The sequence below is a fragment of the Aspergillus aculeatinus genome (genome assembly GCF_003184765.1).
Source record: "Aspergillus aculeatinus CBS 121060 unplaced genomic scaffold BO66scaffold_20, whole genome shotgun sequence".
Classification (NCBI taxonomy): domain Eukaryota; kingdom Fungi; phylum Ascomycota; class Eurotiomycetes; order Eurotiales; family Aspergillaceae; genus Aspergillus; species Aspergillus aculeatinus.
The window spans coordinates 482,415-497,181 of NW_020291489.1; the positions used below are offsets into that span (position 1 = coordinate 482,415).

The following is a 14,767-nucleotide window of genomic DNA, read 5'->3' on the forward strand; positions in this document are numbered from 1 at the left end:
GCTTATGTAAAGTAATTGTCATCACGTGCCGCGGGAACGTTCCACATAAGCTCAAAAAAAGGTTCAGATGAACTGTGTTCACGTACCCATAGGTCCGCGGTATGTAATGTGATTACTTAGTCTATTTGGGCCGGTATTATATAATCAGGCTGGGAAGATAAGACGATCAGAAAGTAAACTCGTTTACACCGAGTAATTCCGACACCAATCCTGCACAAATGTGCCTTTGATACAAAGGTAGAAACCAACTTCATATGCCCTTTCCTAGACAGGTCACTTGGAGCGTCCGTTGATCAGCTGGACATCGTTTGTGTCGTCCCTCACTTTTACTCGAGACCTTGCCGAAGCAGACGGCACGCCCAAAGTCTGCCATAAGGTCATGGATATAGCGGAAGTCGGAATTTCCACGGGCTTTAGACAAGAATGAACCCAACTTCATCATGGGAGCAGGCTGATATCAGCCATATCAGTGAGTCATAGTACACCCTATAAGCAAAGTGAGATCAATCGAGCACCACGATGAAATTGTCATTGCATGTTGTTGCGTTTCCTGAATAGCAATTGATAGACATTTGCTAATGTCGCAGGCTTCGGAAATGCCAGTTTGTTGATTGCGAGTATCCCTGATACTCTTCTACGGGCCGAAATAGCACGGCGAACCTCAAATGACAGTGCTGCAACCTGTGGCTCAAAAGAACGAGGTGCTTATAACACTCCAATCCATGTCCTAGCACTTTTTCTTATACTTGTGTTAAGCACACTTGGTATGTCTTATCTTCTCTTGTGCAGTACAGTTCAAATCCCAGAGACTAATACCATAGATACAAGCTTGTTCATTCCCTGTACTTGCCCGCCGATTCCCCCGTTTACCAATACCGCGTCGGTTTCTTTTTATATCTAGGCATTTTGGAACAGGAGTTTTGATTGCCACTGCCTTTGTCCATTTGCTGCCCACGGCATTCATTTCCTTGACTGACCCCTGTCTTCCTCACTTTTGGAGTGAAACATACCGTGCCATGGCTGGATTTGTCGCCATGATTTCGGTCTTTGTTGTTGTGCTTGTGGAAATGTTCTTCGCCCTGAAGGGGGCAGGTCATGTTCACGGGAGTGAATACGACAAGCTAATGAATGATGTCGGTATAGACTTGGCAAGTAGGGGTCTGCATGATGACTTAGAGAACGAACACGAGCCCGGAGGTCATGTTTATCTTGGTAGGCTTGAGGCGTATCATAGCACAGACGCGGTACCACCATCGTCAATTTCTAATATCGGAAGCTCAACCAACGAGCCTACTCTGTCTAGCACTCTGCGGCTTACTGAGTTGAGTGATGGTATAGACTTTGCCCGGCCACACCATCACGCTACTTCTCCTTTGGGTAGGAAGAGTGATCAAATGCATCGGCGCTCATCTTCTAGCGACCGACAAACTCGCGCTGATCTGCACCAAAGGACGAACATGGAATCATCTAGACATAATCCGCAGCGACAGCTACTGCAATGTCTACTGCTGGAGGCGGGGATTCTTTTTCATAGCATTTTTATTGGGATGGCCCTCAGTGTTGCCACAGGTACTTCATTCATTGTCCTCCTCGTCGCGATCTGCTTTCATCAGACGTTCGAGGGGTTTGCTCTGGGCTCAAGAATTGCGTCGCTCATTCCAGACCTCTTTGCCCCGTCTTCCATGAAACCATGGCTGATGTCTCTCGCCTACGGAACTACCACCCCTATCGGACAAGCCATCGGCCTCATACTGCATAATTTCTATGACCCAGCAAGCACTACGGGGCTACTTATGGTTGGGATCACGAATGCCATCAGCAGTGGTCTTCTATTGTTCGCAGGTCTTGTTGAACTTCTGGCAGAAGATTTTTTAAGTGAAACCAGTTACGCAACACTTAGAGGAAGGAGACGCATCGAGGCCTGTGTTGCAGTGCTGGCTGGAGCTTTATTGATGGCGGTCGTTGGCGCCTTCGCTTAAGTAGTTAGGTTTCATCCTCAAGGACTCCTGTCACCTTACTCTCGAGTACGTAGTCACTTTTCCCACTGAATATTGAGACACAGGTTAGAGTCTGGTGTTCCATCAAACTTATCTAGCACCTATTAGATGAAACAGAGTGAAATAGGTCAATACATGTGGTTCTCGCGACACTCGTTAGTGCCAGCCATATTCTCTGGTCCTTTTCCACTGCACAATATTTCCTAGATCTCTTTGAGCTATGTGTTCCCATAACTGTTTCGGGAGGTCCTTGCGTGGTCCAACATAGGATAGTGCTTCAGGCAAGGCCATGGCCTGTATAACTTTTGGACATAGCTTCCGCACTACGGCCTTTAATGTCAGAGAATTAGGCAGAAATGCTTAAGGATTGTTTTCTTCGGAAACAAACGTTGCTATATGATGTCTAGCATCTTGAAACCAACATTTGGCGGGAGAATAAATTGTTAGCAGACCACTCGTAAGGGGCTCGTCGGTCTCCTTCTGAACAAGAATGGCCATGAGCTCAAGTGGCTCACCAATTGCGCTTCCGAACATTAGACAAGAGATTCCACAACCATGGCGCTCGCGCCACCACCTCCATTACAAATTCCCACACAGCCAATCTTGCCGTTCCGAGCTTTAAGAACACCAAGCAAGGTAGTCAAGATACGGGCACCGCTGGCACCGATGGGATGACCGATAGCAACAGCACCGCCATGAATGTTGACCTTCTCTTCGGGAATGTTGAGCAATTTCATGTTGGCCAGAGCAACCACGCTGAATGCCTCATTGATCTCAAAGGCATCCACAGCATCCTGGGCAACACCTGCATGTTTGAGTGCCTTGGGAATTGCGAGAGCGGGTGCAGTGGTGAATTTACTAGGTTGATGAGCGGCATCTCCCCATCCAAGGATTTTAGCAACGGGTTTGAGGTTAAGCTCTTTAACCTTTGCTTCAGAAACCAAAACGACAGCCGCGGCCCCGTCATTCAAAGGGGAGGAGTTAGGGGCTGTCACAGTTCCCGACCCAGGAATGAAAGCAGGCTTGATAGCCCGAAGCTTGTCAGGATTAAGCTAAAAGGGAGAAAAAATACAACATCAGCCCGTGTGTGTACAAAAAAGCATTCTGTGAGAACCTACATTCTTCGGCTCCTCATCCTGGGACACCGTGACACCCGGCTTGCCCCTGAATCCAGGTAATTCGATAGGTGCAATCTCGTCATCGAAAAGACCGGCTTTCTGTGCAGCCTGAGCTTTTTCGTAGGTCCGGATAGCATAGTTATCCTGCTGTTCCCGGCTCAAATCGTGGTCTTGTGCACATTCTTCGGCTTGCAAACCCATAAGTTCCTGCTTGCCTGCATCGGTCAGGCCGTCTTTCATGATGCCATCCACCAGATTTTGATGGCCATATTTGGCCCCAGTGCGAAGATTTGGGAGATAGTGTGGGGCATTCGACATGGACTCGGCGCCACCGGCCACAACAACATCCGCGTTACCGGTCATGATTGTTTGGGCTCCAAGAATAACTGCCTTCAGACCAGATGCGCAAACCTTGTTGACCGTGGTACACACCGTAGACTCTTCAAGTCCAGCCCCAAGAGCACACTGTCTAGCGGGATTCTGACCAACACTAGTAAGGACGTGTTAGAAGACCATTCATGAGCAGAGGCAATCTAAGTGGGAAGTAGCTCACTTTGCAGAGAGAACGTTGCCGAAGAATACTTCCTGAACATCCGATGGGTTAATACCATCGGCTTTGTTAAGGGCCGCTAATCATGAGTCCTGTCAGTTTCGGCACCGAGACTGGAGTAACTGGTATGTCAGACCTTTGATCGCATGGGAGCCCAGCTGCGGGGCAGTCTGGCTTGATAAAGAACTATGTAAAAGGTAAGAGTGTGTGAGTTGAGGTTCAACCATTGTACATTAACGGTATCCTGGTGAAGACTCACCCCAAAAATGAGCCCACAGGGGTCCGCACGGCCGAAACAATATAAACAGGAGGAAGCGAAGACATGATGTACAGTTTTACCGTGCAGGTTATGGTCCGGAGAAGAAAAAAATCTGTACTGACTAGACAGTGAGCTAAATTCAGTGAAATACCAGACCTTTAGGGACTGCTGAAAGGAGAGCAAAGAAAGTGAGTCTGTAGGGGTAAATATGAAATGTCAAGCGGGATCGGTGAGACAAACGGAAACTCTTCACGTTGTACGGAGCACCCCACTTACTCCTGCCCAAGCGTAACTTAGCGGCCAGCATCGGACGGGCTTTCGGGGAGGGGCGGGCCAACGGACAAACGTACCACTTACGGAGGGAACTCAAGCAAAGCAGGACGCCAAGCTCGGGCCGGGATTTGCCTCGTACGTATCAATCTAGGCACAACCTCAACAGCTCGATAGCAGGGAAGAAGCAGAAGGACGGAGTGGAGTGCCTTAACAAGAACAAAATCACATCATAAAGAAAGGCAAAAACAAAACAAGAAAGGGAACCTGACGTCAAACTCAACCGAGGAGCGCTCAAGGCCAGACAAAATAAAAGATTGGCTGATCGTCCCAATCAACATCCCCGAAAAAGAAATGCACTGTCAGTATCAACACTGCTGACTTTTTTGTGAATCTTGCGAGACAGTCTGTCTTCCGACTATAGATTCATATCGCAATGGACGATCTTTACGATGAGTAGGTCCCTGATATTCACTCCATCAAGATATGCAGCTGACGGATAACTTCCCAGATTTGGCAACTATATTGGTGAAGTGGGAGAATCGGATGAGGAATCTGCTCTTAATGAAGGTGCTGAGCCCCAAGCATTCCAATTTGAGGAGGCTTTCGCGGGCGATGAAGAGGGGGAAGCCAGTGAGCATCAGTTGATGGAGGTGGATGGTACGTGTTTACCCGGTTCGCAATTGAAGCACAATCGTACTAAGCCGTCTATTAGAAGGTCCCTCAAATGCCGTCATCCTTCATGAAGATAAACAGTATTACCCGAGTGCCCAGCAAGTGTACGGGGAGGATGTTGAAACCCTTGTTCAAGAGGAGGACGCACAGCCTCTCTCTGAGCCTATAATTGCGCCCGTCCAACAAAAGAAATTCGCAATCGAAGAAGCTGAGCTGCCGCAGGTCCATTACTCCAGAGAGTTCATGATGGACTTGCTCAATTTCCCTGAGCAGATAAGGAACATAGCAGTTGTCGGTCATCTACATCACGGCAAGACAGCTTTTATGGACATGCTTGTTACGCAGACCCATGATTTAGCTGATCGTCTGGAGAAACGAGCCGGCAGACGAAAGGAGGAGCAGCTTCGATATACGGATGTGCACTTTCTTGAAAGAGAAAGGGGTATTTCTATCAAAATGGCGCCTATGAGCTTGGTCCTCCAGGGCACAAGAGGCAAATCCCATCTTTTCAACATTCTTGACACTCCGGGTCATGTGAACTTTGTCGATGAAGTGGCGGCCGCATGTCGACTAGCTGACGGTGTCGTGCTCGTAGTCGACGTTGTCGAAGGCGTGCAAGCGAATACCGAGCAGATTATCAAGCATGCTATACTCGAAGATCTCCCACTCACGCTGGTGCTAAACAAAATGGATCGGTTGATACTAGAGCTCAAAATACCTCCTAATGATGCTTACTTCAAATTGAAGCACGTGGTTGAGGAGGTAAACACTATTATCGAGAATATTTTACCGGGCCAAGGTGAAAAGAGGCGACTCAGCCCGGAACGCGGCAATGTTTCTTTCGCGTGCGCTTCCATGGGATGGTGCTTCACCTTGCATTCGTTTGCCAAGATGTATGCAGAGACCTACCCTCAGGTTGAGTCATCTGACCTCAGTTTACGTCTGTGGGGCGATATCTTCTACAATCCTAGAAGTCGAAAATTTACCCGGAAAGGATTGGAGGACGAATCAAAGAGGACATTTGTCAAGTTTGTTCTGGAGCCCATTTACAAGCTTTACTCGCACACGTTAAGCGAAAGTCCCGAAGACCTCAAGGTTACGCTGGCTAGTGTCGGTGTTGATATCAAACCGTCGCACTTGAGATCTGACGCGAAAGGCCTACTTCGCCTGGTTTGTGATCAATTCTTTGGCGCTGCAACGGGATTCGTGGACATGGTACTCCAGCACATACCCTCCCCTGCAGACGGTGCACAAAAGAAGCTGGAGCGGTATTACACAGGATCCTTGGATACAAAGATTGCAGCAGCAATGGCTGCGTGTGACCCTGATGGCCCACTTGTTGTGCATGTCACCAAGCTCTTTACTAGTACGGATGCGTCGAAATTTCACGCTTTCGGGAGAATTATGAGTGGCACGGTCTGCCCCAGTCAACAGGTTCGTGTACTTGGCGAAGGCTATACTCCCGAAGATGAGGAAGACATGGTAGTTGCAACGATTTCCGACACATGGATTGCGGAAACGGCATACAGCATCCCCACAACTGGAGTTCCTGCTGGCAACCTAGTTCTTCTTGGGGGCGTGGACAATTCCATTGCGAAGACAGCGACTCTAGTGCCACTTCAGCTCGAAGATCACGAAGAGGCCTACATTTTCAGCCCAATCCGGCACATGACTGAATCTGTATTCAAGGTCGCTGTCGAGCCCGTCAACCCATCTGAATTGCCTAAGATGCTTGATGGTCTTCGTAAGGTGAACAAAAGCTACCCCTTGGTCTCAACTAAAGTAGAGGAATCTGGTGAACACGTGCTTCTAGGCACTGGCGAGCTCTATATGGACTGTGTGCTTCATGATCTTCGGAGGTTATTCTCAGAGATGGAAATCAAAGTCTCAGATCCTGTTACCCGGTTTTGCGAAACCGTTGTTGAAACATCAGCCATCATGTGCTATTCTATCACCCCAAACAAGAAGAACAAGATCACGATGATTGCCGAACCCTTGGATGATGGGATTGCCGAGGATATCGAGAGCGGCAGAGTTAGTATCAAGGATCCAATCCGCAAAGTGGCTCGCTTCTTCGAAGACAAGTACGAATGGGATAAGCTGGCAGCGCGAAGCATCTGGGCATTTGGCCCAGATGAAATGGGTCCAAACGTTCTGCAGGATGATACCTTGCCTTCTCAAGTTGACAAAAAGCTCCTCAGCAGTGTTAGGGATTCCATTACCCAGGGCTTCAGCTGGGGCACGAGGGAAGGACCTCTGTGTGAAGAACGTGAGTCTTTTCCTTTTTGTGCTTCTTCGCTACCACTATTGTATACTGGTGTATGTGGAGAAGATTACAATTTCAAATAGCTAACTGCTGTTCATAGCGATCCGCAACACGCGTTTCAGGCTCACGGATGTCTCGCTTGCTGATCAGGCGATCTACAGAGGAGGTGGTCAGATCATTCCCACCTCCCGGCGGGCCATCTACTCTTCTTTCCTGATGGCATCTCCACGTTTGATGGAACCCATATACTCTTGCACAATGACGGGGCCCGCAGACGCCGTCGCCTCGGTGTATACGGTCCTCTCTCGAAGAAGGGGGCACGTACTTTCCGATGGGCCGATTGCAGGGACGCCGCTATATTCCGTTCGCGGCTTGGTACCAGTGATAGATTCTTTCGGGTTTGAGACAGATCTTAGGATCCATACACAGGGTCAAGCAGCCGTGAGTCTTGTCTTTGACAAATGGAGCGTCGTCCCGGGAGATCCGCTCGATCGTGAAGTCAAGGTTAAGCCGTTGGAGATGGCTCCTGCCATGGCCACCGCCCGCGACTTTGTGCTAAAGACTAGAAGGCGTAAAGGTCTGGCAGAGGATGTTACAGTGAGCAAATTCTTGGAGCCAGAACTTTGGAAGGGATTAAAGGAAAGTGGAGTTCTAGACTCGTGAAAGATATCGTCATGATGATGTTGATTGGAATTACCTGTTGAATATTTTACTTGAAAATCATCTGTAGAATATTACAAGTTCACTCATACGAATACCGTGCATTGTATGTAACCCACAAAAATATAACAATTGCAGTTCAAGAGACATTGAATGATCATGACGTCCACTTAAATCATCGGCACGTTTCGAGCATTTTTGCAATAACACCCATAAGTGTTCCATTTTCCAACGCAGCAGCAACTCTTTCTTTATCAGCTAATTGTTTATTCACCTCATCAGCTGTGCTATGAGAGCCTTCTTTGATTCGCACATCCACACGAAACCGTGGCGGGAGTGATTGCTCAAGCCGAACACGTACACCGAGGCCTATTACTGTAGCAAGGCTGCAATGCGTGATCGTTGGTGTTATAAGAACAGATACTGTCCGAAGAGATGAGTCAGGCACATCGGGGAGTGTTGGCTTTATAGCAATATCCGGAAGGGATACAACGGCCAGTGCTCCTAGAGATATCGGATGCTCTGGATCGGAAATTGACGATATGAGATCTGACGGCCACAACCTAGTCAACCCCTTTTCTGGCACACGCAGAGACCAGAGGAAGCAAATAGCTCACCATAAATTTCTTGCTCATCAATCGGCTCTTCTCGCTCTTCTTCTCCGTCGCTGGAATCAGAAGATGAGTGTAGAGCGGTGGGCCAATCACTTGAATATGCAGACGGTGGAAAGATTGATGCAAGATTCTCGGCTCTGTCTGTGTCTGCCTTGCTCAATGTAGCCGAACCCAATCGAGTGGGGAGATCGGCAACATTCAATATGGTCGGGTTTGAATTCTGCACCTCGGACGCCATGTTTTCTGTGACTCCGGGATCCTTGAAGCAAGAAGCAAGAAGCGCGTGCGGAGTTAGGTCTCTCCGCGAAGGTATTGAGTACAATACATCATCGACAAGCCGTGGAACAATGATGGCCCGAGTACCAGAGCCAATTGTTGGCAGGGCTGGGTAGACCAGCTATTTCCTCGGACAAGCTGCGTGCCAGCAGCAGCGTTCACCTCGTACTAGTTATACTTTCAAGGGGGAAAAGCCATGTGCCAACTAAAGTACCTAATACTAGGTCTGATGTAAAGCAGGGTACGGAGTCTTTCTTTCCGTGTACTGGTATCACTGGCCAAAGCCGTGATTCACCAGATAAGTACCACAACACGCTTGACTGGCTGTCCTAAGGAATGCGAGAGATCCCAGTGCTATCAGTGCAGCGCTGTGAATTCAAGCCAAAATCCTTGCATCGAAGCATGGGGACTCGAGATCTGCTTTAATTATATGCCAGACCACTTACGGAGTACTCCGTACTCATGCCCGACATGCGATAGCCATGGTGGTGATCATCAGAAGTGTAAGGATTTATGTACAGAGTGACTGCACATAGAAAAGGTATGATAATGCTAATGATGCTTCTCAAAGTCCTCTGGGTAATCAAGGGGTCCAACAAGCCTCAGACACAACCTTGTGGATAAAATGAGTACTATGTACTGGACCTACTACAGTATGTACGTGGATAGTGCCGCCTAGAAGATCGCGGCGGCAACACAACCTGATGACCTAACCAAGGTGGTAGGTAAGTTAACTTAACATGGATTCCCGCCGCAACTCCTCCAGCCCAGCTCAGAGAGTGTTCCTGTGCCTTAGCTGCAAAGACATTGCCCCAGTGGGTTTCCTCCAATGCACTCAGGGCTTTGATCATATCTCTTTTCCCCCTTCACTGATAAACTGTGACCTCCATGGATTAGCTAAAATACCTGTCATTTATTCGTCCGATCACATCCGCCTTATGCTCGCATTTCATGGGTGAATCTAGATGGTGACCGCCAAATCAGGGTGTGATGCGCCAATACTCACTTCCTTGTCTAGTCAAATATTCACTGGCAGGTCAAATCTACTGGTAGTTTCCACTGCAATGCAGACTGGATAACCCTTCGTACCCCTCGATACAAGGTAAGTACCCTTGTCTCGTCTCACCCCCTCCCCCGCCCTTTACCATTTCTCCATTTGTGTCCGCTCTCGCTCCGCTCTCGCGCCCCTCTCCACCTCCTTCTGTTATGGCAATCATCACAGCCTCTCCGGCAGCCACGTAGTTAATACCCATCTTCTGGGCATCTCTGGTCGTTTTCATGTTCCTTGCTTCCTATGCCAGCGGGCTACTTCTGTTCATCTCGCTGTGTTCCATTCAGCTCCTTGTCTTCCGTCAGGCGTCATGTTCTTTACCGAGCGGCGCATGTCTCAAAATAAAACTGACATCTCATAGTCCACGGATGCAGCTTCTTTCCATTCACTCGAAATATCTCTGGGCTGCGAATTACTTGTCTGACTTCCATTCATATTTGTCCGGATTTCGATTCATCTTTGGGTCCGTACTTACGCTGTGACTTCCTGGTGCCGACTTGCAACATTTGTCCGGGTCAGTCTATACTGCGAAACAACAAGAGTTTTTTCGCATACTTCATTATTGCACCTATAACCTTGCATGTTCGAGCGTATGCATGATCGAATCCGTGGGGTGCAGCGTCTTCACCAGCAAGCAGCTTTCGACATAGAGATACTACTTCCCGCTCAGCTTTAGTGACACGGCTCTTCCATGGCATATAACTCACAGCCATAAAAGGGGCTGCTTTTATCGCAATATTTTCAGTGTCAGGCAAAGCGATCAGTTTCGCTTTGCTTCCCCTGCAGTTCTGTCTCAGGCGCTCTCCGTCGGCCGCATTGTCTAATACATTTCGAGTCATCCGGACAAGGCAGGCCTTACGGACATCCTCCGAAAATAGTTGGCAGCAGCGCCCGTTATATGCCGTTCACGAGCTGGCCTTGGCTTCATTCCGAGCTGCTTTAGTGACTTTTTCAAGTGCTCCAATATGCAGAGCTATTCATTCGCAACACCCGTTGGTGCCCCAAGAGAAGGGCAAAAAAGTAGGTTTCTTCCGCATTGCACATTTTGAAGTCTTTGCCACCTCATCCATCCTCGCACATCTTAGTCATTTGCTTTTTCAAGTTGTTGATGGCTTGCATGCAGATTATGTCTTTGTCGATGAACATAATCGGCATAAAAGACTCAAAGGTACGCTGTGAAACTATTTTCTTACAACCTCGCAGCCAATTGAGACTAAACACTTTATCAATAGTCATGCGAGCCTGCAATGGTTGTAGGAAGCGGAAAATCAAATGTGATGCTGCCACGACCAATACATGGCCATGCTCAGCATGTACCCGCTTGAAACTTGTATGCGTCCCCCCCACGATTGGGCAAGACAACGAATATTTTGCTGGACACGGTATCGAGCCAAACTCCGGAGGTTCTCTATCAACGTCTAATGCACCAGAATCTTCGGTTTCCTCGTTTGCAGTATCGCAAGCATTCAGAGATAGCGGACAACATCCTGCGGGGCACATGGATTCTTATCACGATGAACTCGGTGTCTATACACAATTTGCGCAGCCCACTTCTAGTCAGTCGGCCGCTTACGACCTACGGCCGTCGCATGTGCCTGTATCGCATGACTCCTATCAGCAACCACAAAGCTTCACAGGTGACCATGCGCAGACGCTAGGCGCTACGGAAAGGGACGTTTTTAGCGAACATGACCCGTCAACTGCGGAGAATCTGAGTGAAGTTCTCGGCGAGCTCAGGATAGATGAGACCGGCATTGGTAAGCATTTTACAGCCTAGCAACTGTTACAACCGGTAGCTTACGGCCACGCAGCGCCATACATCAGACAGCAAAGAAAGGAGAGAGCCGAGCCAGAAATCCCAACTCAGGATGATGCGGACGAGAAGCTCCCTCCTCTCAGTACTGGTGCCGGTTCCACCATACGTATTCCACCTGAGCTTATGCCGTCAGATGATGAGGTCATGAAATATCTCAAGATCTACTTCGATGACATACACCCTTATGTTCCGGTTGTTCATAGGTCCCATCTGTACTTCCAGTGGCAGCACGAACGGAGCTCAATCTCACCGTTGTTACTCGAGGCCATGTTTGCATGCGCTGGAAGGTTGTCGGATGATCCAGCTCAGGGAGCCCAATGGCTAGCGTTAGCAAATAGTGAGCCAGTGTAGCCCCTCTTTGCAGCCTGTCAAGGATCCTCTGTTTCTAATACCAACCTCTTATTCCAGGACACGAATCCAGCTTCATGGATGAGCCGCGGCTGAGCACAATTCAGGCATTACTCTTACTTCTCAAGGCTCGAGAATCACGGCCCAAAAAAGGCTATTACTACCGCTCATGGCAAACAGTCAAGACTATTGTCTCGATGGCCAAAGATTTGGATATACATGAGCATAATAACATTCATGTGGAGGAACGACGCTGTGATTTGAATCCTGTCGAGTGCTTGGTGCAAACAAGGGTGTGGCAAGCCCTCCTAGTCGTCGAGGTCATGATCGGTGCTCCTCAGGGTATGTCGTTAAGTCTTTCGTGGTTCGTAGGATACTGACATTGCCAGGCCGCTCGGATTATGGTGTCGACCCGAGCACTGTGAACATGAGTCCGACACTGGATATTAGGGGTCTTGATGAATTTGAGATTGATCGATCTAGGCAGTATGCGTATTTTGTTAAGAACGCATCCCATATTCGCATCATTGCGGACATATACCACAAGATCAAGAAGCAAAAAGACTGGGGAGCGAACCCTAAATTTGTCGAGAAGAACCCTTTGTTCACTGACTGGCTTCAGAGTCTGCCTCCTGATCTACAAGTGAATTATCCGCCTGATGGCTCACCTCCTTGGATTCCCTCCCATTTCGTTGGGAACATGCATTCCCACTGCCATCTTGGAATTATTCTGCTACATCGGCCTCAGCTACTCGCGTCAAAATCTTTCACTGCCGGGGGAGGCTGGAAGATGCACATGGCATTGTGTTATTCCTCTGCCAAGTACTTATGTAGACTACAGGAAGCCATTCTGAATCGCTTTGGCCTATCTGGCCTTCTTTTCATGCAACGGGGCATAAATTTCACAATCTACACTGTCCTTACCTGCACAATGCTACACCTTGTGAGTCACAACGCTCTTTTCTCAATCCCTGGGGCTATCGCTAACCGTTCTCTAGGTCGCTATAACATCACCAGATCCTAATTTCCATACAGACGCCAGGGAGTATTTCACTCGACACATGAGGATCCTTGAGCGATGCTCGACTGCTTGGCCCATGCCAGAATTACAAGCACAAATAGATTCATTACGTTTCGCATTTTCTGCTGATGTCCATCGACCATTCGAACTGAAGGCAACCTTCCCGTATGGCAGCCCATCCGAGCCATACCACCCAAGCCCACCGCTCGATCCGAGCTACGGTACTCAACTGAATCAATCCTCCAATTTTCCGAATAGAGTGGGTCATGCAGCATATCGAATTACCCCTCCAGTGTCTACTGTTACTGAGGTGTCAAAGTCGGATTCATCTCAGCTTCAGCCGTTGGGATTAATCCCGTCCCAGTCGATTTCGAGCCACAGTATAGATGCGCCTTTAGTCGATGAGAGTAGTTGGGATCCCACTCGTATCATCAAGTAAGAGTGAATCCCTTACCGTTTTATCTCATCTGTCGCAATTATCACTAACACACACCTAATTTCAATGAAGCCAATGGGACATGGCATTCTCTATTGGGCCACCCACGGTCAATACCAATTCCCCGCCTATGGCCATGAGTAATCATCCGCAGGCAATGCAGTCAACTATTGCAGGTCAATTTCCGGTCCAATATGGCACACCGACTACAAAAGTTGGCCCAATCGCCCCCTCTCACCCATTACCACAAGCTCAATTTACAGGGCAACAAGTACTTTTTACTGCACGTGACTGGCAACAGAGCGTTGCCAGTGTGTATGACCCTAACGGGTTAAAAAGACGCTGGAATTATTCTCTCGACTTGGGCACAGAGGAAGTTTCCAAACGACAACATTCATGAGCTTTATGAGATTCTTCTTGCCTATAATAGCACCAGTTATCTTCATGTTCAGCTGCTTCTGCATGCGATTGGTGCCTACTGGTTGGTATTGGTTCGGCAGATCACTTATTTCTTCCATGCACGTCCTTTTACTTTGTCATAAATACTGTCGAAAGTGCTTGTTTCACAGCTCTGATCTCTATACCCTCTATACGTACACTTGCACGGTATCATGCACAATCACTGACAACGGGGACAAAGCATATCATTTACACCTTTGGTGGTCTGAAACGACATTCTTCATGGGCGTAGATGCTCTAGTGTCCTCCCATCTGCAACAATAGCACAACCGGGTTGTTTGAGGCGTGCAATGGCTATCTTTCTTTCTCTGGTCAAGTAAATACAAAACACGACCTGATGTAGATCGGAGATTCTGGACCTTGTGCAAACAGGAAAGTGCAGATATGCAACACTCAAGAATTTCAGGTGAACTTTATACTTTTCAGCCTCGTCTAAGGCTTCGAGTGGTCCAAGAATGAGCATAAAAGGTAGGTTCTGTGTGATGGACATTGGCCGCGTGACAAGGTTATAGGGTACAAGGAACAATGGGCTCTCTCGAAATACAATTCCCACAGTAAGCCGTGTGAGGCGGGCGAGTGAGATTTGGATAGCATGCAGACCAGCAACGACCTGCCCAAAATGCAAGGGAAAATTGGTGAGGCAGTCGAGAAAAAGAAATTTGCGGTTGTTCAATGATGACGAGAAACGCCTATACGTTCCTCACGCGAACGTACTATTCTTGCCTTGTCTCCAGGCAAAGGTTTCAATTCATCATTTGGATCAAAGTTGACAGGATAGGTGTCCGTGGCATGATTTGTATTTCCGCTGCTTCGAGTGAACTTGCGAAGTCGCGCTTCTTCGAAAGCAGTAAGGTCTTCTGATGTCACGGCTATTGCGGTTGGTTTACGGCGAAGCATTTTGAGTATAGGTCTTGAATCAATCGATGAATGAAGCGTGTGAACATAGACACT

General features: G+C 48.2%; 6 protein-coding genes across 6 annotated transcripts; 3 read left to right on the forward strand and 3 right to left on the reverse strand.

The window, feature by feature from the left end:
• The first annotated feature begins 160 nt into the window (after positions 1–160).
• On the forward strand, positions 161–2,069 carry BO66DRAFT_348554 (putative ZIP family zinc transporter). The gene is made up of 3 exons (XM_025644655.1): positions 161–469; positions 588–764; positions 829–2,069. Exons 1-3 carry the CDS (start codon positions 424–426, stop codon positions 1,977–1,979), a joined length of 1,374 nt encoding a protein of 457 aa, XP_025504795.1. The 5' UTR covers positions 161–423; the 3' UTR covers positions 1,980–2,069.
• Positions 2,044–4,316, reverse strand: erg10B (acetyl-CoA C-acetyltransferase). The gene is made up of 5 exons (XM_025652825.1): positions 3,925–4,316; positions 3,802–3,851; positions 3,669–3,744; positions 3,116–3,605; positions 2,044–3,049 (listed from the first exon to the last, which is right to left on the reverse strand). Exons 1-5 carry the CDS (start codon positions 3,987–3,989, stop codon positions 2,531–2,533), a joined length of 1,200 nt encoding a protein of 399 aa, XP_025504796.1. The 5' UTR covers positions 3,990–4,316; the 3' UTR covers positions 2,044–2,530.
• Positions 4,317–4,330: 14 nt separating this feature from the next.
• BO66DRAFT_348558 (116 kDa U5 small nuclear ribonucleoprotein component) lies at positions 4,331–7,891 on the forward strand. The gene is made up of 4 exons (XM_025644656.1): positions 4,331–4,650; positions 4,706–4,854; positions 4,910–7,138; positions 7,236–7,891. Exons 1-4 carry the CDS (start codon positions 4,631–4,633, stop codon positions 7,796–7,798), a joined length of 2,961 nt encoding a protein of 986 aa, XP_025504797.1. The 5' UTR covers positions 4,331–4,630; the 3' UTR covers positions 7,799–7,891.
• On the reverse strand, positions 7,872–8,982 carry BO66DRAFT_76775 (iron-sulfur cluster assembly protein CIA2). Its single transcript, XM_025653572.1, has 2 exons — positions 8,413–8,982; positions 7,872–8,344 (listed from the first exon to the last, which is right to left on the reverse strand). Exons 1-2 carry the CDS (start codon positions 8,645–8,647, stop codon positions 7,971–7,973), a joined length of 609 nt encoding a protein of 202 aa, XP_025504798.1. The 5' UTR covers positions 8,648–8,982; the 3' UTR covers positions 7,872–7,970.
• A 1,719-nt stretch (positions 8,983–10,701) lies between these two features.
• On the forward strand, positions 10,702–13,757 carry BO66DRAFT_401006 (Zn(II)2Cys6 transcription factor; the record flags this gene model as incomplete). Its single annotated transcript, XM_025648746.1, has 8 exons — positions 10,702–10,756; positions 10,860–10,904; positions 10,969–11,493; positions 11,533–11,889; positions 11,961–12,242; positions 12,290–12,843; positions 12,899–13,356; positions 13,430–13,757. The coding sequence occupies 8 exons, from the start codon at positions 10,702–10,704 to the stop codon at positions 13,755–13,757; spliced, it is 2,604 nt and encodes an 867-aa protein (XP_025504799.1).
• A 728-nt stretch (positions 13,758–14,485) lies between these two features.
• On the reverse strand, positions 14,486–14,713 carry BO66DRAFT_321487 (CDC26 family anaphase-promoting complex subunit; the record flags this gene model as incomplete). Its single annotated transcript, XM_025643723.1, has 1 exon — positions 14,486–14,713. One exon carries the CDS (start codon positions 14,711–14,713, stop codon positions 14,486–14,488), a length of 228 nt encoding a protein of 75 aa, XP_025504800.1.
• Positions 14,714–14,767: the final 54 nt, after the last annotated feature.

Excerpts from the sequence above, each read along its gene's own strand:
- BO66DRAFT_348554 (XM_025644655.1), top strand. The coding sequence starts at position 424 with ATGAACCCAACTTCATCATGGGAGCAGGCTGATATCAGCCATATCA. Across the intron at positions 470-587 it reads GGCTGATATCAGCCATATCA|GCTTCGGAAATGCCAGTTTG; the intron begins GTGAGTCATAGT and ends CTAATGTCGCAG. Across the intron at positions 765-828 it reads ACTTGTGTTAAGCACACTTG|CTTGTTCATTCCCTGTACTT; the intron begins GTATGTCTTATC and ends CATAGATACAAG.
- erg10B (XM_025652825.1), bottom strand. The coding sequence starts at position 3,989 with ATGTCTTCGCTTCCTCCTGTTTATATTGTTTCGGCCGTGCGGACCCCT. Across the intron at positions 3,852-3,924 it reads CCTGTGGGCTCATTTTTGGG|TTCTTTATCAAGCCAGACTG; the intron begins GTGAGTCTTCAC and ends CCTTTTACATAG. Across the intron at positions 3,050-3,115 it reads AGGATGAGGAGCCGAAGAAT|CTTAATCCTGACAAGCTTCG; the intron begins GTAGGTTCTCAC and ends TCTCCCTTTTAG.
- BO66DRAFT_348558 (XM_025644656.1), top strand. The coding sequence starts at position 4,631 with ATGGACGATCTTTACGATGA. Across the intron at positions 4,855-4,909 it reads TCAGTTGATGGAGGTGGATG|AAGGTCCCTCAAATGCCGTC; the intron begins GTACGTGTTTAC and ends GCCGTCTATTAG. Across the intron at positions 7,139-7,235 it reads AGGACCTCTGTGTGAAGAAC|CGATCCGCAACACGCGTTTC; the intron begins GTGAGTCTTTTC and ends TGCTGTTCATAG.
- BO66DRAFT_76775 (XM_025653572.1), bottom strand. The coding sequence starts at position 8,647 with ATGGCGTCCGAGGTGCAGAATTCAAACCCGACCATATTGAATGTTGCC. Across the intron at positions 8,345-8,412 it reads TGATGAGCAAGAAATTTATG|ATCTCATATCGTCAATTTCC; the intron begins GTGAGCTATTTG and ends TGTGGCCGTCAG.